Source organism: Heteronotia binoei, chromosome 1, assembly GCF_032191835.1.
Source record: "Heteronotia binoei isolate CCM8104 ecotype False Entrance Well chromosome 1, APGP_CSIRO_Hbin_v1, whole genome shotgun sequence".
Classification (NCBI taxonomy): Eukaryota; Metazoa; Chordata; class Lepidosauria; order Squamata; family Gekkonidae; genus Heteronotia; species Heteronotia binoei.
Window position 1 is genome coordinate 233,314,734 of NC_083223.1, and position 25,258 is coordinate 233,339,991.

General features: G+C 42.7%; 1 protein-coding gene across 8 annotated transcripts in view; it reads left to right on the top strand.

Moving 5' to 3' along the window:
* The window catches only part of EML6 (EMAP like 6), a 239,166-nt gene that overhangs the window by 50,418 nt on the left and 163,490 nt on the right, over positions 1–25,258 (top strand). For 6 of the 8 annotated variants that reach the window (XM_060249242.1, XM_060249187.1, XM_060249202.1 and 3 more), the window contains exons 2-3: positions 20,288–20,447; positions 24,366–24,464. In XM_060249242.1, the coding sequence (XP_060105225.1) occupies positions 20,288–20,447; positions 24,366–24,464 (259 nt within the window). Of the gene's footprint in view, positions 1–20,287; positions 20,448–24,365; positions 24,465–25,258 lie in introns of those variants that run through there. The other 2 variants (XM_060249227.1, XM_060249235.1) reach the window with 2 other exon arrangements.

A 25,258-nucleotide genomic window follows, 5' to 3' on the forward strand; every position in this document is an offset into this window, starting at 1 on the left:
CTCAGGGGATTCATTCACAGATCTCTTGTCTTCTTGTCAGGTTTGACCCTTAGTGATTTAAGAATATTATGACTAAACTAGCTGTTCCAACGTCTGTCTTAAGAACTGGAATACATGAGCCAAAGTGAACTGGAGATTTCTTTGAAGATGAATTGGCCACAGTTCATTTATAGAGTAGCTGTTTTGCATGCACAAAGTCCCAGCTTCAATCCCTGGCATCTCCAGTTAAAAAACATCAGGCACTTGGTGATGTTAAAGACCTCTGCTTGAGACTATAGAGAGCTGCAACCAGTCCAAGTAGACAATACTGACCTTGGTAGGCCAAAGAACTGGTTCACTATAAGGCAGCTTACTGTGTTGAGCTTGCTTTTTTCTAGGAAATAGGACAAAAAGATAGTACTGAGTCTAACTGGTGAAATATTTTATTAACACGAAGTGGCAACTCCTTTCTCTTTGTGTTTTCTAGCTGCTTGTTCCATAAATCATGGCATCCCAAAATTAATCAATGCACTCTTCTTATTTGTCAGCTCATGTAATTTATCATTTGCTCAGCCCTGCCATTGCTTTTTACTTTCATTTGGACTGTTACAGAAACCATATATCTTATTTGTCTTGCCAGCCATGTAAATATCTCAATGAATGAAGCCCCAAAATATATAATTAATTTTGATTAATTTTGCATGCTCAACTTCACCCTTTTTTCCAAGTATTTCCCTAGAGGCATAAATAACTGGAGTTCTTTGTCATCTGGAGCTTTCTAGTGGCTGTGAGCTACATTTTGATTTGAATAGCTTATAGACAAATCAAAGAAGATGATGTTCTTATTTGCCTGAAGCTGGCACAAGATAGACCAATGGCACATAGCTATATCAGGATTCAGTCCCAAGCATAAAGCTCAAGATGAATGCATTTATACTTTGTCGAAAATACATTTGTAACTGAAGGCAGGCTTTATCAGAGTGGAACAGTTGTTGCTCTAAATCGACTCATCTCATTATTTTAAAAAAAGAATGTGTTATATTTGACAGTTAGAAATCCTTGGATCTATCAGGTTGTGTGGGCTAGCTTTGATCCTATGTTCTTGAGAGCTTCTGATTTCTTCAAGGCAAGAATATCATATTTTAGTTATATATTGTGAGAATTTCTGCTGGCTTTAGTTTAAACTGGAAGCATGGGGGAAATGCTTATAAAGGCTTTCAAACTTTTGTAGAATCTTTCAAACTTGGACAAGTAGAACATTAGAAACTAATGTGGCTTTCACATGATAAAGTGCATGAGTGAACATGCTTCTTTTCTACATCTTTGACAAGTATGATCAAGTCCTAACAGTACCTAAGCTGTAAAGACTCTTCATCCATTATAGCAGAAATGTGCTTTTCACTTTAAAATGCCTCCACATTTCAGGGGTTGCATGGGGCATTCATAGTTTATATTGTTTGCAGACTTGGGGAAATAATCCAGCCCCATTTGTGCAGTAGTTTCAGTAGTTTACTGCAACAAGATTTGCAAAACAGTATTAATGAACTTTCAACAGTAGAGTGACATTCAGGATACAAGAACTAAACAGGCAGAGAGGAAGCACAGCTAAGGAACAGGGAAAACTACAGAAGCATTCACTAGGCTCCGAACACTACTGAGAAATTAAGTTCTTTTGGTTTTAAGTATTGTTTGCGTCTGAAGCTCTTCAGAGAATTGTAATAATGGTAATGTTTTTGCATAGAGCCTTATCATACTTGATACTCTACTGGGAGCAGAAGCATGTCAGTCATCAATGTGATGTAATATTTGTGTCTTATATGAGAAACTGGTATGTGTACTCAATGATAACTATAATCAATACTTTTAGAGATATGGGATTGGATCCAGACCAAATTTCCCAAGGGCAAAATGGAACTTTTCTGCTACCGTCCTTCTACTACAGCTCACTAAAATGCTGTTTCTGGGTTTAGAGATCCCTGAGCAATGACATAAGAAGGCTCTGTAGCAGTAAGGAGGAATAGACGGAAATTGCCAGTTTAGGCTGGATCTAACTGTGGTTTGTTAAATAAAATGACTGGAGGCAATAGAAAAATAGTCTGCTTTTTTAAACTGATGAAATCATGGGTTCATTTATAAAGTAATAGGAGACATAGATGACACAATCATGACAAAACAGGCTGAAGACAATATTTAAGACAGCTAGAATCGATTTGGGAAGGGCAGTGGGTTGGATCCAGAGATTCAGCAGCAGAACATGCTGACAGTCATACAGATTTCCCCTGCCTTTGCCTTCCCACAGCAGGCATTTCTGATCCTGGGAGGAGTGATTGATAGTACTAGCACAAGGGTAATGGTTTCACAAGTTGGTGGTGTGAGGAAAAGCCCCCCTTATAGAACATCGTGATTACCAGCTTGGTTGCCAGAGCACCTGGAGAAGTGACTCGCACACGTCTGGCCAGAGAGTGTGGGTAAACCTATCCAAGGGCAAAAGGGACTTATGCAGTACTAGCAGCCATAACGCTACAAAGGCACTCTAGACCGGTACAAGAGTGCCCACCAGGAGAACGGAAGGCTTCCCGTCGTTCCGTATGATGTCCATCCCAGCATTGGAACAAAGGAAACTGCACCGCCAGAAGTTATCCAGGCAAATGGTTATGAAGTTCTGACCATGGAATCCACCGTGGAGGGCTAACACCATGCAGCCAACTTCCTACCAGGCTTGACTCCATTCCAGCGAAGCGAACGGCTCACGTACACACCAGATGTCACCTTTGGCCTACAAGCAACCTACCCACCCCAGGAGTGGTTAATCGTCCAACCGCCACTTTCTTTGTTTAACGGAACTCTAGACAAAGACTGGTGCCCAGGAGAAGACAGAAGAAGAGGAAGACCATCTTCAGCCAGAGCCAAGTTCCTTTGTCCAAACTGGGTGTTACCTAGGCCATGATTTGACTCTCTATTGTCACCCTTTCAGATAAGTCCAATAGTCCTAAGCATCTTCCCACCCAAGTAATCTATTATTCTCCACAACTGTCACTTTGGAGCCTCTCCCTGGTCCATTTCAACCTGAAAGTTCTCTCAGGTATCCAGGATCCAGGCAAGTCCATTGGTCAAGAGCAAGCACCCAATTAGGTGCCACCAATGAACTTTCTATTGGTTGTCGCAGTAGTCCAGCCCTCATGGTCACTGCGAAACCTCCCCTTTTCGTGAGGTCACGCACCATCTGACCACCTTCCTCCTCCCTCGTACCTCCCATTCCCTAAGGGCTCAAGAGAGTCCTTATAATCTGTGGACTAGCTACCCATAGGTGTGCTTCTATCAGTATCCCAACTTCTCCAGTGGTCCCAGGAGTGGGCCAGTCCTCACTCTTGGGATCATAGCTCCTCCTCTTCTATCGCAGGGCTTAACAAACTTGACCCGAAGGGGAGGCGCTTGATCCTCAGAAGTCAGTTTGTTTAGCCCTGCAATCGAAGCAGGACGTGCTTTAGAGCCCTTTGAGGCTCTTGACCCGAAATTAAAAAAAAAAGGGAAAGTAAGTTCAATGATTAATTACCTGATCTCAGTGGCAAAGGAATCTCCTGGCAAGGGAGAAAAGTCTAGCCGCTGTTTTTTCTTCGAGGGAGCAATCCCTCCCGCACTGAAAGAGAGCGCCTGAATAGCCTCACACCAGAGGCACGCGTACGCGCCCTTTCATCTTCCGGCCTCCTCCCAGCTCGGCAGGCGTGCCTGGGGCTGTAAACCGATCTTCCCCTTCAGCTCCCAGCAAAGGCACTCCGGCAACCCCGAGGGCCTGCGGAGCAGCAAATCGAAGGGAAGGCTCAGAGGGGAGCCGGACAAAGGGAGAGGACTCGTGAGTTTCACGCTGCCCTCCTGAAGCACCGCAGACAGCGCGATTGGTGCGATAGTTCCTGGAAGGGAACACAAAGTTGCGGTAAGCCTGGCAAAAGTGGGGGGGAACCCTCTGGAGGGTCCCTAGGGGGAGAGGAGGTCTTTAGACCTTACCCAAGCCCCTTGCTTTCCCGCGGCTCAAGCTGATGGGGGTTGAAGGTCTCTGGGTTTCAGATGTCTTTTTCTCAGCCTCCCCCCCCCCCCACTCCACCCCTCACTTTCTTCTTTCCTGCTGTCTTTTCTGTTTACTCCTGCATTCAGGAGGGGTGGCCCTATCTGATATGGCCCCTGGGAAAGGGAAAGGGAGTTAAAACCAGGTTAATGCTGAGGGCCGGGAAGGTTTTTTGGCGGGAATGGAAGCCATTTTGCATATGCTTCTTGTGTTCTATAGGGCCACTCATTCTAAGATGGCTGCCTCCACCAGATTTCCCATGGGAGCAATGTTGGAGGAGGGAACATGTGAGTTGGAGTTGGCTGATTCCCCAGCACAGGAAGAGGGGACAGAAGATCATCAGACTGATATCTCAGCAGATGAAGCTAAGTCTAATCTTCTTGCTTGGATTCAAGAGCTGGTCAAAAAGAGGTTCAGGCAGCCTCTGCGGCCACCCCAACTCCTTCACTTAAGAGGGCAGCCAAACAAAAACACAGGGAGGTAGATAAGGAAAAGGAAAGTTTTCCCATAAGGCCTCCCAAGCGCAGTAGGTTTGAGTTGCATTCGGTGTCCTCTGATCAAGAAGAAGAGGACTCTGACTTGTCTGATGGCTCTTCATCACCAGATACTGGGGAACTCTCTGAGGAAGAGGAGGGGGCAGCCTCTGCTCACTCCAAGCTGTTTCCTGCAGACGTGTATCCACGCTTACTCCCAAAAGTTATTAGAACTTTACAGATACAGTATACTCCAAAATCTAAGGATGAGGAGGATGCTGAGTTCCCTGCAGCAATAGAGGATATCATTCCCAAGTCAGGTTCAAAACCTCTACAGGTTCCTTTGCCCTCTGGGTTCTTCTCTATAATCAGATCTGAGTGGGAACATCCAGCCAAGCCTAAGACGGTTTCATCAAATTTTTCTAAGTTCTTCTCCTTCAACCCAGAGGCGACCAGGAGGCTGAAGCTACCAGTGGTAGATGACCCTGTCAACAGTTTGGCCTCTAACTCCATACTGCCTATGGATGCAGATGGGATGCCAAGGGATCCGACAGACAAGCGTATAGAGCAGGCTTTACATCGTGATTTTGAAGCTTCTGCTAGTTCCTTAAAAGTGTCAGCTACCACGTCTCTCTTCTGTAGGGCTTCATACATGTGGCTCTCTGATCTAGCTAAGAGGGAGGATCTGCCTAAGGATGTTAAGGACTCACTTAAGAAAATTACGCTAGCTACTGCCTTTGCATCAGACTCTACCCTTGAAGCAGTTCAACTATCTGCTAGGGCCATCGCCTCCAGTGTGACGGCTAGAAGGAATACCTGGCTACTTAATTGGGATGCGGACCCCTCAGCTAGAGCTAAAGTGGCTGCGGTTCCCTTTAAAGGGGCCTCACTCTTTGGGGAGGGCCTAGATAGATACCTCATAGAGGATAGGAATAAGAAAAAAGTACTGCCCTCCAAGAGACGTGATAACAGAACAAGACAACGATTTCAGTCCTTTCGTGGAAATCGGAGAGACTCAAGACAAACCCCCTTCAAGCAATACAGAACAAAGTGGCAACCAAAGACCAGAGACGGCAGAGCTTCCTTCGGTGGAAAACAAAGCCAGCCCATTAAAGGACGGAAGAAGCCTACATCAGCATGACTGGGCAGGTCCATTGGACCTAAGTCGGATAGGGGGATGGCTTCAGAGATTCTCCCACGTGTGGCATCAAACGATCTCAGACAGATGGGTGTTGGACACAGTTACCAACGGTTACTCCCTGGAATTTTATTCACCTCCACGACGCCGTTTCCTGGAAGTACAGAGAGCTCAGTCTCTAGAGAAACATCATACCTTGCTGATGGCCATCGACCATCTGATTCAGATAGGAGCCATAGAACCGATCCCCGAGTTGGAAAAATTTCAAGGCACATATTCAGTCTTCTTTGTAGTTCCCAAAAAGAACGGAGACGTTTGGGCGATATTGGATTTGAAGTGGGTGAACAAGTCGGTAGTTACAAGGAAGTTTCGGATGGAGACTCTGAGATCCATACTACTGGCTGTCCAACGGGGAGACTTCATGGCCTCCATAGATCTGTCAGAAGCCTACCTTCATATCCCTATCGCCAAGGGACATCGCAGGTTTCTTCGCTTCTCCTACGACGGGTGTCATTACCAGTACAGAGCCCTGCCCTTTGGCTTAAAGTCTTCGCCAAGAGTGTTCACAAAAGTCTTAGTCACCCTTGTGGCGCTCCTCCGGTTACAAGGGGTTTCTCTGTTTCCGTATCTGGACGACATTCTGGTCAAGGCCCCATCGGCGGAGCAAATGAAACGAGACCTGGATCTGACCATAAAGACCCTCAGATCCCATGGGTTCGTGATAAACATTCAGAAGAGCTGGCTTCAACCTTCCCAGTCTCTGACACATCTTGGGGTTCAGATCAACTCCAGCTTGGACAGGGTTTTTCTGACCCCAGAAAGGCAGTCAAAGATCTTGCAGCTGATGTTGGAAGTCCAGCAACGGAAGCGAGTCAAGTTGATGCTGCTGGCAAAGTTGCTGGGAATGATGGTTTCGTGCCAGGATGTAGTTCAGTGGGCACGGTTCCACACGAGACCTCTCCAGAAGTTCCTTTTACCCTTCCAGAAGCAGATAAGTACCAAAAGCCCGATTTCACTGACATTACCAGCCAGTCTGTTAAAAGATCTCGAATGGTGGCAAACTACCAATCGGTTTTCCTTGGGACAGAAATTGCGGGAGCCCAAAAGGGTGGTGGTAACCACGGATGCCAGCCTTTTTGGCTGGGGAGCTCACATGACCGGAGCCGTAGCGCAGGGTGAGTGGAATGTCCGAGAGGCCAAAGAAAGTATAAATCTTTTGGAATTGAGAGCCATACGACTGGCCATGCTTCAGATGGAAAAAAGAGTGATGGGGACTCATGTACTGATTCAGACAGACAATATGACGGCAAAGGCTTATGTGAATTGTCAGGGAGGCACCAGGTACTGGAAGCTTCAAGTCGAAGCACAGGTCCTGTTCACATGGGCGGAAGTTCATCTTCAGTCCATCAAGGCCGTCCATGTGGCAGGAAAGGACAACGTGGTAGCGGACTGGCTGAGTCGGCAATCACTGGACCAGTCGGAATGGGCTCTTCATCGCGAGACGTTTCGAGACATTTGTCAAAGATTCGGGATGCCGGAAGTGGATCTTTTTGCCTCGGACGACAATCACCAAGTGGCTCAGTATTTGTCAAGGACAAGAAGCAGAGGAGCGGCAGCGGTCGACGCTCTGAACTCAGACTGGCCAAGGACTCTATTGTACGCCTTTCCTCCGGTCCAGATAATCCAGAGATTTCTGCAGAGGGTCCGGGAACAGAAAGTGGAAGTGATTGTGGTGGCCCCCTTTTGGCCCAGGAGAGCCTGGTTCCAGGAACTTCAAAGCCTGTCGATAGGGGAGCCATGGCGAATTCCATTGAGAGAGAATCTTCTGTCCCAAGGTGAACTGCATCATCCATGACCAGAAATGCTGCAGCTCACTGTTTGGAGATTGAGCGGCAGCAGTTGATTAGTCTAGGTTATTCTTCTAAGGTAGTAGACACCATGTTGTCTTCAAGGAAGAGCTCCACTAACAGGAGCTATAATGTTACCTGGCAGGTTTTTCATACCTGGTGTGCAAGTAAGGGGGAAGATCCTTTACAGGCCTCAGTTTCTGTTATCCTTTCTTTTCTACAGGAGGGGCTAGAAAAAAGCCTTAGCACTAGTACGCTGCGTAGACAAGTGGCAGCCATAGCAGCGGTTAGAGGGTCCAGAAAGGGCAAGCCTATTTCCGCACACCCGCATATCAGGAGGTTTCTAAAGGGGGTGGCTTTGGTTAATCCACCGCAGGTGTATAGGTTCCCATCTTGGGATCTAAACACGGTGCTGAAGGCGCTGTGCGGCAAGCCTTTTGAGCCTATGGCGTCGTGTCACCTTAAGTTGCTGACCTTTAAGGTGGTGTTCTTAGTGGGCATCACGTCGGCGCGCAGAGTGTCGGAGCTTCAGGCTCTGTCGATACATAAGGATCTCTGCGTTTTCCATCAGGACAAAGTAGTGCTTTGCACTGATCCAGCATTCATTCCGAAGGTGAACTCACGGTTTCATAGGGCGGAAGACATTGTGCTTCCTTCTTTCTGCCCTAATCCAGTTCACGAGACAGAGAAGTTGTGGCACTGTTTGGATGTCCGTAGAGCCCTTAGTTTCTATCTGGACAGGACCAAAGGGTTTCGTCAATCTGACTCTTTGTTTGTTTCCTTTAGGGTTTCAAACAATCGATGCAAGGTATCAGCCTCCACCATTAGTAGGTGGATTAGGGGGTGCATTTGGGAAGCTTACAAGGTAAAAGGTCTGGAGCCACCGGTCGGGGTGACAGCTCACTCCCTCAGGGGAACAGCCACTTCAGTGGCCTATAGGGCTTTTCCTTCCCTGGAGGTAGTGTGTAAAAAGGCAACTTGGAAGTCGGTTCACTCCTTCACTAAGCACTACAGGATTGATAAGGCGGCCTCGGCTGAGGCTGTGTTTGGTAGGAAGGTACTCCAACACGTGGTCTCGGGACAAAGCTGAAGTGCCCACCCAGGGACTCGGCTTTTTTATGTCCCAAGAGTGAGGACTGGCCCACTCCTGGGACCACTGGAGAACGGAAGATTCTGTTCACTAACCGTGAAGTCTTCCTTCTCTGTGGTCCCGGAGTGGTCCAGTCCTACCCACCCAGTTGTGTCGGGGGGAGTATCAGCTTTGTCCTGAGACTTCGGAGTTGGAGGTGGACACTGTGTTTTCGGTTCCTGGGTCCCTTGCTAGAGCTCCTTGAGTAAGGGTTCAGGATAAGCTCTGGAGGGAGGGGACTGTTATGTTTTCCCCAGAGAGGTTTTCTCCTGTTGTTCTTGGAGTTATTACTTGGGAGGTAGGATAGCTGGCAGAAGAACTGACTTCTGAGGATCAAGCGCCTCCCCTTCGGGTCAAGTTTGTTAAGCCCTGCGATAGAAGAGGAGGAGCTATGATCCCAAGAGTGAGGACTGGACCACTCCGGGACCACAGAGAAGGAAGACTTCACGGTAAGTGAACAGAATATTCCGTTCTGCTGCATAGATCCATCCCCGATTCCTGATCAGTTTCGAGTCCCCTCTCCCACTTCCTTGCTTGTCGCCATTGGAGCCTTCCTTGAAGACTACGATAGGTAAATATCGCCCTGTTTGTCTACCCATGTGTTCCCCTATCTCTCTATCTATGTTTCCTAGGACTGAATGTGTGTTTTGATGAGTATTTTATCTTGTATGGAAGCCTATATTTTTCTTAATAAATTTTAATTGTTTTTACTTAATTAGAGTCCCTAATCTGTTAAGCATTACTTTTCTGGACGTGTTAATCCTGTATACACAGGTAAAACAATCCTGAGTGAGCCAGGTGGCCACCTGACAATTCCCCAACCTCGTTTTGAGGGCATTTTGGTTTACAGTGGGCTGCAGTGTGGAGCTATGCTGACAGAAGAGGGAGGAAGGTGTGATCCCTCTTTAAAGCCACTTTCAGTTTCCCAGCATTAAAAAACATAGTCTTTCTCCAGCTGAAATGTTTGAATGAATTATTACTTCTGATTAATCAGCAGATCAGGGAAATCCAAAATTCTGAAATGTAATTGAAGGTTCAGGAGCCTGCCAGTGAGTCAGAGTCACAATTTACCAATTACCTTCTTCATTTGTTTAAGTGGAAGAGTTGTTCTGTTTGGAGAAACATTGTAAATTCAGACCCCCACCTCAGTGACTAGTCCTTAGATTCAGGCTGCTATTCCATGCATGCCTATTTTGGAGTAAGCTCCACTAGATACACAATGAGACATTTCTGACTCAACAAGCAAAGGGTTGGCTGCAGAACATTGGCTGTTGGAGAGTATGCACTTATTACAAGAGATGTAACGTCTCTTTGGAAGTGCTGAATGCCATGCTTCTCTTTCAAATGTCAGGAACCAGATGCTCTGAAGACTTTTTCTGCTGTCTTCTTACAAGCTACAAAAATATATATATCTCTGGTATGATAGCAAAATAACAAAATAAACAATCAATGGTATCCAAAATCTGTTTCCTTTAAAAAATTGTAATTGCTTTTGTTATTGCAAATGGTATTGATGTCATTTATATACTTACAGAGATCCCAAGTGATCATCATTATTTCAAAACTGGTTCAAAAGTGGAGGAGGAGTAACTATGTTGATTTTTTAAAAAATAAGGAAATCAAAAGAGAGGGGATAAAAGAAGTACACCATTAAAGAGGTTGAGAATGAGGACAGGACCAGTTTATTATTTAGAATTCATTGTCCATCTGCATAACTAGTCAGTGCAACAAGAGTAAAACAGAAGATAGCACTATCTGCCCGCTTTCACTCCCAAGAGGCTATTTGTATACATTGTATGCCACCGTTCCAACAAGTTACTCAGGTCAGTGATTGGCATGAAAGAAAAGGGAAGGTGAAAAAGGGCTCTTCAACCAGAAAAACTGTAATCTAAATAAGACATCTAGGTCATTTTCACATAAAATCTTGCTGGATTTAATGGCATGCATTTATTATTATGATCTTTTTGACAACCTGGTCATTACTGGGTGTGGAGGTGTAGGCTGGAGAATAGAACAAAAAGGTTACACTACACCAAAAGGGTGACTATACTTGCAGTCCTAAGAACACTTTCCTGGGAGTAAGCCCCATTGGAATAAACTAGGTCATACACCTCCTTAGGAATGTTTCCTACCTTTCTGGAGGGTTTGACAGACAGACCATCCTATCTCCCAACTGGAATTTGTACTTCTAAATCATAATCATGCAAGGGCATTGGGGCATGTAGGATTAAAAGAAAGTCTGAATGCTAGGTTGGAATAAAACAGTTTTTCAATCCTCCCAGTTATCCTAATTCAGTAGTTCCCTATCATTGGGCTTGGGAACTGTGTGGGGGAGGGGGGAGTTATTGCAAGGTTTCCAACTTTCATCCCCTAGATTAACCTTGGCAGCTATGCCCTCCTTCCTCAATCTTGATACGGTTGCTAGTAGGACTTCATTTGCTGGCTGGTTTGCCACAGCACAACCATGCCTTCCCAGTGAGGTCAGCCTGCACCAAGCTCCCATCCATGCAGTACATTGGGCCATCATTAGCCAGAGACCGTCAAGTGCATACCAGCCCTGTGAGGTTTGCATTCCTACTCAAGAGGGGAACTGTATCTCATACAAAGCTTGAATGGAGTACATGGGCTCCCACCACCACCCACTTATATCTCTGGCAACAGCTGGAATGCCCATGCCTTGAATGGAGGCATTGGCTACAGCCCTTTAAGAAGCTGCTGGTCAGCCAGTGGCTTCCTTGTGGGCCTAACCAGTTGGTTTTTCTGGCCACTTCCACATCTCTGCTAGCCCAGGAAGGCCCAGAGCTGCATGAGGCAGTTGTCAGGGGTCAGGAGCTTTATCAGGACATAGCATCTTGACAACCCCAGGGCAACCCCGTAAGTGTGGGACAGGAAGTGTCACCCCTAGACAGCTCATGTAAGTGAGCTCTGACTCCAAAAAATGTATGCTGGAATAAATTTTGTTACTTGTTAGGGTGCCACTGGACTTCTAATTTATTTTGCCACTTATATTGATAATGACTACATTATCAGCTGTGAGAAAGAATCACAGCTCAACACATGTACCCAATGGACTAACAGAATATTCTAGAGACAAGGTCTCTCTTCCTACCACCTCAGTTCCATTGCTGAGGCCATGGGTGAGCGAACAGCCAGGCATCCAGCACAACTGAGAACTCTCTCAACATAGCATCTTAACAACCCCAGATTGACAACAGTCAGTCAGTTTGGAGCAGATGCAAAGCATCCCAAATTGGGCCAGCTCAGAAAGAACCATCCTGAACCCTCTATGTGCTCCCCCACAAGCTGTTGCCATCCTGTCTGTGAGGTGACTCAGTGCAGTCAGACAGCAGTAGCGCACCATTTCCTTGACATGGTTTGGGTTTCTTTATGCCATACATTTTTAATGGTCATGCACATAAGCGCTCACGTGCCCATGCATTCTGGGTACGTAGTTTGTTTTTTAAAAAGCCGAAGAGGCTACTGGTGTGCAGCTCAAAAATTTGCTACCACTTGGAAAGTGGAAAGTGGTAGCATTTTGAGCCACTCTGAGGATGCTGGAGGGTGGGGTGAGTATGGGATGGGGATGGGTGGCAGATGTTAGCATTTGGAAGGATTTTTCATGTCAGTTTCTGAGGCATCTCTGGGTTGGCCCAAACTGCCTGTCTGTTATCAGCTTTTATGTTACATTTTAATCAGGGCTTTTTTTGTTTGTGACAGTACTCTCTGGTATTGAGTATCAGCACCTTTTTAAAGGCCTCTCCCAAGTCCTGAAGTGGGAATTGGTAGAAATCAATGCAACCTTATATTTGATCTCTGGCACCATTTTTGGTTTTGTTTTCTAACAATAAAAGCATTTTCTTTAATCAGTATTTGTGGTAGAGTCTGTGAACTCCTGTGGGAGCCAACTAACCACTGAAAGCAGGGTTAAAATAAAATAAATAAATAAGCATCATTCTGTATCCTGAAAGGTTATTGTGCATCCAAGCAAAGTCCCATGATTACAAACTAGCTGCTAAATGTCTTAGGAAAGGGGGCATTGTAGGCAGCAACACCAATAACTCTATACAAATACATGAAACTTTCTTATACTGTGTCAAGTCATTGGTCTGTGCTGCAAAACACTACCAGCCATGTAAGTAATGACTCAGTATAATAAATAAGCAAGAGTGTATGTATGGGTGATAATACACAGGCAGTTTGGGGCGATTGGGAGGTGTTCCAAATTGGGCCAGCTGGAAAAGAGCTGGCCTGAAGCCTCAACATGCTCCCCAGTGAAGCCCCTGCATCCCATCTGCGAGATGGCTGGGTGCCTCCACGCGCAGAGACGTCTCAGAAGCCAGACTGCTCCCCCCCCCCCATAAGTTAAGCACTCAAGCACTCCCAACAGTTTTTAAGGAAAAAAAGCCAGAAGCAGCTTGGGGTGGCTTGGTGGTTTCACATGCCAAGACACCTCGCTTGTGCCTTTCTGCTTCCAGATGATAATAATAATAATAATAATAATAATAATAATAATAATAATAATAATAATAATAATAATAATAATAATAATAACAACTTTTTATTTCTATCCCGCCCTCCCCGCTGGGGCAGGCTCAGGGCGGCTCACAACATAAAATACATTATACATCAATTTACTTATAAAATCACAGTTAAAACAATTTACAAATTATTAAAATTAACAATAACAATATCAACATGGTGCTATGATGGGGCAACTGGCTGTCAGCTCAAAAATTTGCTACCACTTCGGAAGTGGTAGCTTTTTGAGCCGCCCTACAGAGTAGAGAGGATGGGGTGAGTGTAGGATGGGGATGGGAGGCAAATGTTTGCGTGTGGAAGAATTTTTGGGGTCGATTTCAGAGCCATCTCTGAGTCGGTCCAGTGTGCCAGTCTGCAATCACCCTATGTGTGTGTGTGTTATGTGCCATCAAGTCACTTCCAACTTATGGTGACCCATTGAATTAATGACCTCCAATCATTAACATATTTGCTCAAGTCTTACAAACTGAAGACCATAGCTTCCTTTAATGAGTCAATCTATCTCATGTCTTCCTTTTTGCCTGCTGCCTTCAGCTTTTTCTGGCATTATTGTATTTTCCAGTGAATCTTGTCTCCTCATGATGTGTCCAAAGTATGATAACCTCAGTTTAGTCATTTCAGCTTCTAGGGGAGAAGTTAAGTGTGATTTGATCAGGTTTTTTTTGTATTTTTGGCAGCCCATGGTATTTATGAAACTCTCTACCACCACCGCATTTCATATGAATTAGTTTTCTTCCTGTCATCTTTCTTCATTGTCCAACTTTCACATCCATATGTAGTAATGGAGATATCATCATTGGTATCTAAATCTTGGTTTCCGCTGACAGTTCCTTACAGTTAAAGATCTTTTCTAGTTCTTTCATGGCTGCTCTTCTAAATCTCATACTCCTTCTGATTTCTTGGTTGCAGTCTCCCTTTTGACTGATGATGAAGCCAAGGAATAGTAAATTGTGAACATTTTCAATTTCTTTATTATTGTCATATCAAGTTGTGGTGGGGTTGTGGCTCAGCAGCAGAGAATCTGTTGGAGTGCAGAAGGTCCCAGTTTTAATCCCTGGTATTTCCAGTTAAAACAAGATCACACAGTAGGTGATATGAAAGACCTCTGTTGGAGACTGGGGAGAGCCACTGCCAATCTGAGTAGAAGATACTGACTTTTATGGGCCAAGGGTCTGATTTAGTATAAGACAGATTCATATGTTCATATGTTCAATTCTTCAGTAGTCATTATTTTGGTCTTTTTGGTGTTCAACTGTAATCCTTCTTTGGCATCTTCTCCTTTAACCTTCTTCAGTATTTGTTTGAATTCCTTACTATTTTCTGCCACTAATGTGGTGTCACCTGCATATCTCAAATTGTTAATGTTCGTTTCACCAGTTTGCACTGCCTTCATCTAAATTTAATCCAGTTTTCCTTCTGATAGATTGAACAGATGGGAAGATAATATATCTCCTTGTCTGACACCTTTGCCAAAACATTCTGTTTCTCCATATTCTGTCCTAACACTAGCCTCTTTTGTCCATAATACAGGTTGCTCATTAAAACAATCAGATGTTGTGGCACACTTATCTTTTAAAACAATCCATATATGACCCACACATTCAATAACTTTGCAGTGATCTATAAAACACAAACTAATTTTCTTCTGAAATTCTCTTTTGTAGATCTAATAAATAACACATCTACTGACATTAAAGTTGTGAGCTACTGCACAAATTAGTGCCATTTTTCCTGAGTTAACACAAAAATGTGTGAGCTGGAGGCTAAAAAACTGTCAGCTAGCTCACACTAATTCAGTTTAGAGGGAACACTGCATCTCATCCATATATGTATTACTATTTTTAAATTTATGTCAATGCTGTTATGATTTATAAAATACAAATTCATTTAAAAGTATTGCTGAATTCATAGTAGCCTTTTGTCATTATGTATTTTCTCAGTCAATAGATGCTCACAGTACAACTACTATCATGTGGCAGTCCATGAAATTTCTTGCGGTTAAAAAGGGGTCCTCATACTCAAAAAGATTAGAAACTACCGTCCTAATCCCTTTGCATAGTGCCCTGTAGTGGTAGTTATACAGTCACAGTGTGAGAGCTTTGACTCTTGAAAGCTCATACCCTAAAACTTCTGTTGGTCTCTAAGGTGCTACTGATTTGAATTTAACTGGTCTGCTGCAGACCAACAAGGCTACCCGCTAAGACTACAATAATACCTGTAAAGGTCAGGTAGACCACATGAGACCTCAGCTTCTTGTCAGTAATTATTTTGCTCTGTTGACATTCAGCTGGTAAACGTTTCCACACTTTGGACCTCTGGATATTACATAATATTTTAGAAATGCTGATGATAATCTTTTCCAATCTGGCTACTCCGTATTAGGAAGCACACTGGGATATCTGTCAAAAGTATCTCCTGGATTGTATTGTCTGTAGACTGTACTTGTAAGACTGTTGCCAACCTCTGTGTGATGTGCTCCATTGTGATGGATAGTTCCTGATCTCTATATGGCCTTATATTCTCCCATTTTTGCAGAAGTTTTCCCAACCTGATTTATCAGTTCCAGTGCTTTTAGTTATTTGACTTAGCACATGGTCCTTTCCTTGTATTTCTGGTTGCTCAATTGCTCTGAAATTTTGCTCTGGATCCAGTCCAATGTGTTTTGGGCAAGCAGAAAAACAGTTTGGGGTACACTAAGGGCTTTTTTTGTGTGTGTATAGCAGGAACTCCTTTGCACATTAGGCCACACACACCTTGATGTAGCCAGTCCTTCAACAGCTTACAGGGCTCTTAGTACAGGGCCTCCTGTAAGCTCCAGGAGGGTTGGCTACATCAGGGGTGTGTGGCCTAACATGCGAAGGAATTCCTGCTACAAAATAAGCCCTGGTTACACTGTATTTAACTAAAACAAGCAATTAGTGTGAGGTTTCTTTCCTGCTTACACAAAGAACTGTAGCACGTAAGGAAAATCATTTGTTGTATCCAAGCCATAGTTTGAATGCAAATCGGAACTGGAAATCATGTTGTGGTCATGATTTATAATTCTGGCTGTGTGGGCAAATAACTCATAGTTTGCCTAGTTTGGATATACTGGCAAGTTATGATTCTTTGAGAGAGAGGAAGAGCATGAGGGGCCAGGAAGTGGAAATGAAGAGACCAGAAGAAAAGGAAGACTGGGTATGAATGGCAAACCATGGTTTGTTATTACATGTGAAGTTAGACTTTATTCTGTCATTTCAGATTTTTTTTTTTTTGCAGGGCTTTTTTGGTAGAAAAAGCCCGGCAGAAACTCATTTGCATTTTAGGCACACCCCCTGACATCACCTTTGTTTTACCAGGGCTTTTTTTTGTAGAAAAAGCCCAGCAGGACATCATTGGCATATCAGGCCACACCCCCTGACACCAAGCCAGCTGGAACTGCGTTCCTGTGCTTTCCTGCTCAAAAAAAAGGTCCTGATTGTTAGCTAGAAAGGCAATAACTTGTTTAATTTACCTGTAGACAATCTGATTGAACAAAATGTTTAATGGCATTCCCTCTTCAGCATTTGAGAAACCATCGAAGTAGATCATAACAAATCTCAAAATGACATGTTAAATATGAAATTACATGTGCTAGTTCTCCACAATTATTTCTGCAATTGAAAATGCACATTGGAGAGATCTGTGCTCCTCTTAGGTAGTAACCATTCTGTGTAGTTACTGAATGAAACAGAGCTTCTGCCAAGGGTAATATATGTTTCCACTTGGAGCTCTTTGTTGGGAACATAAAGAAAGGGGAAAATAAGTGACATCCCAGCATATCTGTTCATAAGTAGTGCTTTCAGCATGTGAATGCTTTCCTTTCATTGCTGCTAAGCCAGCTTGCCATATGGCATATTTTACAGAATCTGATCTGCAGCCTTTCTGTTTCAAAAGAACTTTAGAAATATATATTTTGATCCCAGTGAAGATAAATAGTAGTCTTCACTGAACCATTGAAACATGAAAGGACTTCTGCATCAGTAAACATGAATTTACACCATCAATCTTTTTAAAACCTTTCCTGCAAATTTTTCAAAAGTATGCATAAAAATGTTAAAGCATAGTATTTCTGTCATCCCTGTTCTTGCAATAGGTGTATAACTAATTCCAGCATGATCACATGTGAAGATTGTGCATGCTATTGAATATGATTAAATATGTACTGGGGCAATCCTGGAAAATGTACAGTGCAACCTGAAACAGAGTTACACCCGTCTAAACCCACCGGAATCAAGGGGCTTAGGGCCAAACTTTTAGTCATAGACATTTGGCCCAATTTAATGTTCTGTCCTCTGCACTTTTGGAGGGGGGATATCATGGTGTACCATACATTGACTACAGCCTTATTCTGTGGAATGACAGGAGAATACAACACAGGAGAGGTTTACAACTCTATTGTGATAGTCTCAGAAGGTTGGTACTGTATCAAGTAGCACAGTGGATTTTGTTTTAATTTGTTGCTTATGAAGGTTGATTCACTTCCTGTCTTTGCTGCTGCGTTCGAAAATATATCAGTAGCAAAAACAAAACTGTATACATTCCCATATTTCTATAAGTAGAATTCTAGAAAGATGAGATATTCTGGCCAAGGGACAGAATACTGCAACAGTAATTGTGAAGGTAGTAAGAGTTTGCCATCTGGCACAGACCCCCTCCTCCACCAGATGGATTCATTAATAACTCTAGTATAGTATTCAGTCAGATTCTACTGGAACACATGACTGACATATTTAATTATTCTAAACGAAGAATGAGTGAGCCAGAAATTTCCTTGGATACAGAAATCATGAGCATTATTTTTTGAAAGATAAAAAGACACCGTCCCAAATAACTAAGCTTTATTTCATTATTAAAAAATGACAGAACTTGTACCAAGATCTTGCCTTGTAGGTGATTCATCAAGCAGGTTGTGGATCAAAGCAACATTTTAATGACATTTTTGCAAACCAGTTTATCTTTGGACTTTTAGTACATTGCAGTCTAATGCACTGCTAACTTCTTGACAGCTATGTTGAACACATGTAGTTGCTGTAGCCTGATGTGGAAGTAAGAGGAACATTAAGGCTGGGTACAGATGGGCAGCTTTGGGCACACTGGAGATGTCCCAAGCTGTGCTGCCCCAAACTGAAGCAGCCAAATCCAGATCATATGCTGCCGTGCGATGTGCCTATATATCCTACAGGGGGCACTTTGGCACATTCACACGGTTGTTGCATGCCACCCCCATAGCTCAGTTTGGGGTTTTTTCCCACTTACATTTTTAGTGGCCATGCACTCAAATGCATGTATGCACTCTGGGGAGGTTTTTTTTTTTAAAAAAATACCAGTGAGGGCCTAGAGTGGATTGGCAGGTTCACACCAGCAGTCCATCTTGCTTGCATGGTCCTGCGGTCAGACACCTGGAAAGATGGATGGAGTGTGGCAGAAGAATTTGCTACCACTTCCCAAGTGGAAGCTATTTGATCCATCTCAGAGATGTCGGAGGACAGGGTGAGTGTGGGAGCGGAATGGACAGCAGCTGTGCCTGTCTGACCTTGCTTTTTTAATCCGCCCGGGGGCCATGCCTATATCAGCTCAAATTGGCCATCTGAATTCAGCCTAAGATTCTTTCTGTTGTCTGAGGCAGTGGTTTTCAGCTGGTGGGACACAAACCACTGGTGGGACAAAGAAATACTCCTAGTGGGATGCAGGGTTTTCATAACAATTACTAAGCTTTCTCTCTAATCTCTTTGGAGACAATTTTAGTCTGGGCAAAGAGGAAATATCTGGTTGGTTGGGGCATAAGTTGTTTTTAGTATTGTTTTATTTTTAATGTTTTTAATGTTGGTTTTATCAAATTTTGTTTTGTTTTTGTATTGCTATTATCCACATTTAATCCAGGGATGCCCAGGAGAAAGGCAGGTATATAAATATTTAAAATACTAAAATAGGTTCTAGGAGATCTAGGTATGAATTTTCACTCTGCTGTGAAAGCTTGCTGAGTGACCTTGGGCCAGTTACATATTCTAAGCCTACCCTACCAGAGAGGGCTGTTGTGAGGATAAAAATAGAGAAGAGAAGAATGCTTTGGATTCCCAGGTGGGATATAAATGAAAAAAAAAAAAAGCAAAATTCTTCCAGGGCCTAGTTTTTCAGACCAAAGGACCTCTCCGCAGCTAAAATCGCATGTGTTTTGACTACTGCTATGCTGGACTTCCTCAGGCACTGTACTGTTGAAACCCTCTGATCACCCTCCTTGGATCAGCCGATAAACATTGGAAAAGCGAGAGAGTACCAGAGCAAGTAGCCATTGATGGATTTATCCTCTATGAATCTGCCCAATCCCCTTTTAAAGTTATTGTCAGTAGCCCGGCAAATTCTGACAACCCTAGTTTTTCCCCTACTAAAGAATAGTTGTGTTGTATTTGGAAAATTGCGCAATTATCCAGATCAAGTGAATTTGTACTGATAATAAAGAAGAAAAATGGTAAAGCAGTGCTTACTTTTTACTGATGTCAGTTCAGCCTTGATTTACAGAATCTGGCTCTTTTTTTAAAAATTGATTTTGGACTTTAATCTTTTTGAGATATTTGTTGTATATTTTCCATCTACTTGTTTATCCTTATTCCGTATTGTTTTTAATTGACTTCAGCATGTACTGGAATGCATGTTATTTTCATAACATTAAAATAATAAAATGTGTGTGCTGTAATATCAAGGCCCTTCTGAAGTACTAGGGAGGCCAAGATGGCAGATGTCAACAATATACGTGGGTTAGAAATTCAGGGCTGATCCTAGCTGAATAATGGACTAAGCTGGTAAACCAGCATCAGTTTCTCAGCTGTAATGTGGGAAAATCTTATAATTGTATCTGAAGAAGTGTGTGTGTTCACACAAAAGTTTATACCTTGTATTAATAAATTAAGTACTATAAAGATGAGCCTATGTCCAATTTTATTTTAAATTATAGTGAATCTATATGTAAATGAAATTAAATTAAACAAAAAGAGAATGAAGAGCTTTGCTGAAAATGTCTAAATCTAAATGTATGTTAATTTCTGAGAAATTCACAATGTTCTACTGAATTAAATGACAAAACCACACTTTTAAACTGTTTTCCAGCCTAGCTCTGCACCCAGATAAAGCCCTGGTTGCCACAGGGCAGGTTGGGAAAGACCCTTACATTTGCATCTGGGATTCCTATAATGTGCAGACTGTTTCTATTTTGAAAGATGCGCATACTCATGGAGTTGCCTGCTTGGCTTTTGATTCAGATGGCCAGGTATGTATCTTTTTATTGTCCTAACACCCCCCCACCCCCATCTTTCCTCATTGGATTATTGTTTTAATAAGCACATAGCAGTTACTCTGTTGCAAAGGATCCAGACTTGTTACTTCAAAGTATCACTTTTGTTGTGCAATGGGGGAGTGTGTTCATGTGTTTTCCCATCATTCAAAGCAAAACAAAACTTCAGTAGTCAGGGCTGGATTAACAATTAGGCCAATTAGGTACTGGCCTATGGTTTCATCCCCAGTTTCCCCCCTGCTTGCAGCCCTTCCAGCCTGCATGCACAGCCAACAACTGAGCCACTCTTTGCCCAACTTGCCTGGTGTGGCTGCTGCTGGCATCATTGCTAAACTTGCCTCTCTCCCGCGGCTTTGTCAAAGGGGCTTTTGAGAAGGTGCCTGCAGGTTGCAGCAGGGGCTGCGGATGGCGGGGCAGGTGCTCCAACTCTGAGATAATTTGTGAGGGGGCCCTGAGATTTTGACTGCCTAAGGCCTCCACAGGGTTTAATCTGGCATTGTCAGTAGTGAAGGAATGAAAATATCTAAAATCACAAATAATGCTTCTTTCTCACCCTTTTCCCTGTTGCGTTATCATAGGCTCATTTACTTGCCTTTCTTGCCTTTGCCATTTTAACTCTTTCCCTCTATGTTGCTGCTTTACTTGAGTTACTCGCACTCAAAACGCATTCCCTTATGGGCTGACATCTCCTATTTCACCTCATAGTTGATCATGATTGAGCAGCCTTCAGTGTGGTTTAGGCTATATATTTAATTATTTATTTTGCTTCATTTATATCATACCTTTGTCTCCACTGGGAGCCCAGAGTGACTTAAATCATTCCCCTCTCCTCCATTCTATCCTTACAACAACCCTCTGTAGTAGCAAAAAATGATTTGTTATTAATTTAAATAAGGAATCCTTGGGTTTGTGCACTGTCTGCCCCCTTTCCCACCCTCATGCATAACTCAATAATTAAAGCGTTTCTCATTCATAACAAGCCAGAGTTTGTATCAGCAGCAAGCTTATCTTTCTTACAAACCTGACTTGATTATAGCTGCCTGCCAGTTACTGTTCTTCATCCTTTGTTGGGGTAGAGGGCAGAGAGAGATGGCACCTTGTTCTGCCTCAGCTAGCTGATCAAAAAACCAGGTACAGTATTTATTCTGCCCATTTGCCTCTTCTTAGCACATTTCCTCAACACAAACTCTTCTTGCTTCTGCACTGAAACAGGCTTCTGTTCCTTTAATCTTTGCTGAAGTAAACACAAGGTTTCCTTCTATGTGACTTTGACAATGAACAAACACAGTTCTGTTGTTCATCTCTGTCCTGAGCACTTGTCATATGTGGGTCCACAAGAGGGAAATTAAAGGCTAATCTGATTTATCTGCTTATCAGTGTATAGCTCTTTACAGGCCAGGAAATGAAAGAGGCAGCCTGCAGGGATAAATAATTTAAAGTGTATTCCATCTTGTGCTTCTTTATGTAGCTACAGGTTGCTAGGGTTGCCAGCCTCCAGGTGGCATCTAAAGATTTCTCATTATTACTGTTAATCTCCGGGCAAACAATATCAGCTCCTCTGGAGAAAATGGACTCTATGGTCTTATACCCTGCTGAGGCCCTTCCCTCCCCAAATCCCACCCTTCTCAGGCTCACCCTCAAAATCTCCAGGTATTTCCCAACCCAAAGCTGGCAACCTTCAGTTTAGGCCTAAGAAAAGTTCAGCTGGAATATTAAGAGGCAAGGATTGCTTGTTACCTTTAAGGGCACCCCTAAACTGCAGTTTATAATAAATAAATAAAAACACTCTTAAGTAATCCCTCTTCCCAAAAATTATGGTACTGTGAGAAAGGGAGCCAAACATTTTAAACTGAAGTACTGTTTCCAGAACTCTTCAGGGGTACCATGATGTTTTGTTTGTATAAAAGTCATACTGTAAATATGATTTCCATGTTTCACTGAGAGTTGTTGAAAAGCCCGAGGGAGAATTCTGTTTTTGAATTGTGTGAAGGGCTTCATTTTTCATTCTTCATCACCAGCAGTAAGGAAATGAATACTGTATACAGAAGACTTAAGGTGTATGTGGTTCACAGACAGAGCAAAGCTAGTTCTGGTGCGTGGTGAAAAGAATATGAGAATAAATTGATACTAGCCCTGCTTAAATCGATTTTTGAGGGGGGGGGATAATTTACAGCCACTATATGAATAACAAAACTTAAGCAGCCTAGAGACAAGAGGTTCTATTCAGCATTGTTTTAGAAGGGAGGGGGAGGTGCATTTGGGAGAGTAGTTTCAACAGCAGCATCATTAAGCTGCGTAACACAGATGAAATTTGATTGAGGAAATGATGATTCTTATTAAACTACTGGCCTGGTCCCATCTAAAACTTCCATGTATGAAGGCATCGCTTCCCTCCCTCTGCTACCCAAGCTACCTCCTGAAATATTACTCCTGGAGGACTGTGGAGCAGCATGAGGGGGGAGTTGGAAGGATGGGAAAGGTGGGGAGGTAATGAAAATCAATGCTTCTTGCATGCATATGTTGATTGTTTCAGTGGGATACATCCCTGTAAGCAGAACCATGCTTAAGTCACCATTTCTCAATATTATTTCTAGTTTTTAGAGAAGCAGAAAAATAATTCCTTTACTGAAAGACTACTATCTTCATTTTTTGCTCAGCATTATAGTATTTTGTGTGCATATGTTCATCGCTATATTTACCATTATCCAGAATCCCTTTTTGAGCACCTTTTCACCTAGGGTAATTGCTTCAATTTCTGCCTCTGTAGTGGCATATGGTTTTGCCATATTGCCCCACTGAAATTGGCAGGGATAACTCACTGACCAGAGAGCCGAGTTCTGATGAACAAAGTCAATTAAGCTGATCCTGTTAATTTTGCATCACTGGTGGTTGGCAAAGCTTTGAACAGCTTTAAAAGCGCTGGAGTAGACAGTTTGCATGCTGGGGCTGACTGGAGTGCAATCTTTTCCAAAACTGAAAGGCAAGAGTTTGCCGCTATCATGGAGAGCAGAGAGCTTTTTATTAAAACAGAAAGCCCTGCATTTTGCTTAGATGAATGGTTCTGATGGCTTACTGCCTTCTGTTTGTTTTTTTACAGAGCATTATTCCTGCCAGTACTACCAAATTAATAAATAGATTTCTAACACGGTTATTTTAGAGACTGATCCCAAGGGCATGTTCATTACTTGATAAACTGCAACTGAAACACTGATCAGAAATTTAGCACCATGGAGCTTTCATATTGAAAAGCAGGTTTGGAGTCTATTTACACCTAAAGGACCACAAAAGATTTATAGGGTATAAGCTGTCAAGAGTCAAATATTATACTCTTGAAATCTTGCTTTTCTACTGCAAACCAACATGGCTACCAACCTGAAACAATCTTGTGGTTTCATGTCACCTGAAATGCAGTTAGTTTCCAGTCAATTTACACATTTGTATGTCCTTAAGTAGCAATCAAATTAAGAAAAATCCCATGAGCTATAAGCATGCTTGATCCACAGGCAGGTTGATGACAGTTCCAAAAGCATAGATAGAGTTATGATATAAAGACAACAGAATGTCCAGCATGATAAGCAAAGTTAGAAATTGAGTCCTCATATGAACTTTTTAGCCATTATGCTGACAAGGCAAGAATTATTCATGTTTACTGTTGTGACTTATGAATAGAACTTAAAGAAGTTCTGAAGGTCAAACTAAAAGATCTCAAATCTTGTACTGAATGTAATCTGTACTGGAACAATTAAGCATTTGAGTTTTAAGCATATTGTATGTTATTGGCATTTGATGTTCTTGTTTGCATCTTCAACAGCCTTTGTGCACATGGTTTCCTGTAATGAGTTGTTCTTCAGTTAACGAGGCTATTCTTTTATCTTTCTCTTTTCCCCCTTACAGCGGTTAGCTTCAGTGGGACTCGATGCCAAAAATACAGTCTGCATTTGGGACTGGAAAAAAGGAAAATTGCTGGCAACAGCAACTGGCCATTCAGATAGGGTAATCAGCTAAAGAGTTTGCTATATATTTTCCCTTTAATTTCTCGTCTATTTTTGTAGCATTTTTCATTCAACAAAACTATCTTTTTTCTATTAATCTAATGTTTTCAAAACCTGATGATTATGACTGGTGAGTAAAATTACAATGTGAAGGTAATGTTATGGGAAGGTCTGCAGAACATCAAATAGATGCTTGGGGAAGTTTAACTGAAGAATCAACTGATAGAAGTAGTTCATTCATAAGAAGCAATCAAATTGCTTTCATTTCTTTATGTGGCCATTGTCCCCTTTGGGCATCAAGGATATGTTGTTCATATCAGAAGTTTAAAAATTAAATCAGGAGTTTAAAAAATAAAAGTGTCTTTAGGAACAGTGGGGTACTTCAGTGAAAGCGAGCATGGTGTAGCAGTTAGGGTACTGGACTCAGATCTGAAAAAATCAGGTTCAGATTCCCCACTCTGCCATGGAAGCTTGCTAGGTGACCATTGGCTAGTCACTCTCTCTGACTAATCTACCTCATGGTAGGTGCTTCAATGGTGTATGCTGCTTTTGGTCCCTAATGGGGAGGAAAGCTAAATATAAATATCTAAATAAATGAATGAATGTTAATAATAACGGCCCAGACTGAGCTTCCTCTGCATAGAAAACATTCTATTCTCAGTCCCACTATGCCAAGCAAGTAGGTTGTATTCATTTATTCAAGAGATATATGATGTATTACAAGAAATATGGATTTTTTCAGAATTTGGAAGTTTGGAAGGAATTTTAGTGATGAAATAGTTGGAGGGATTGGAT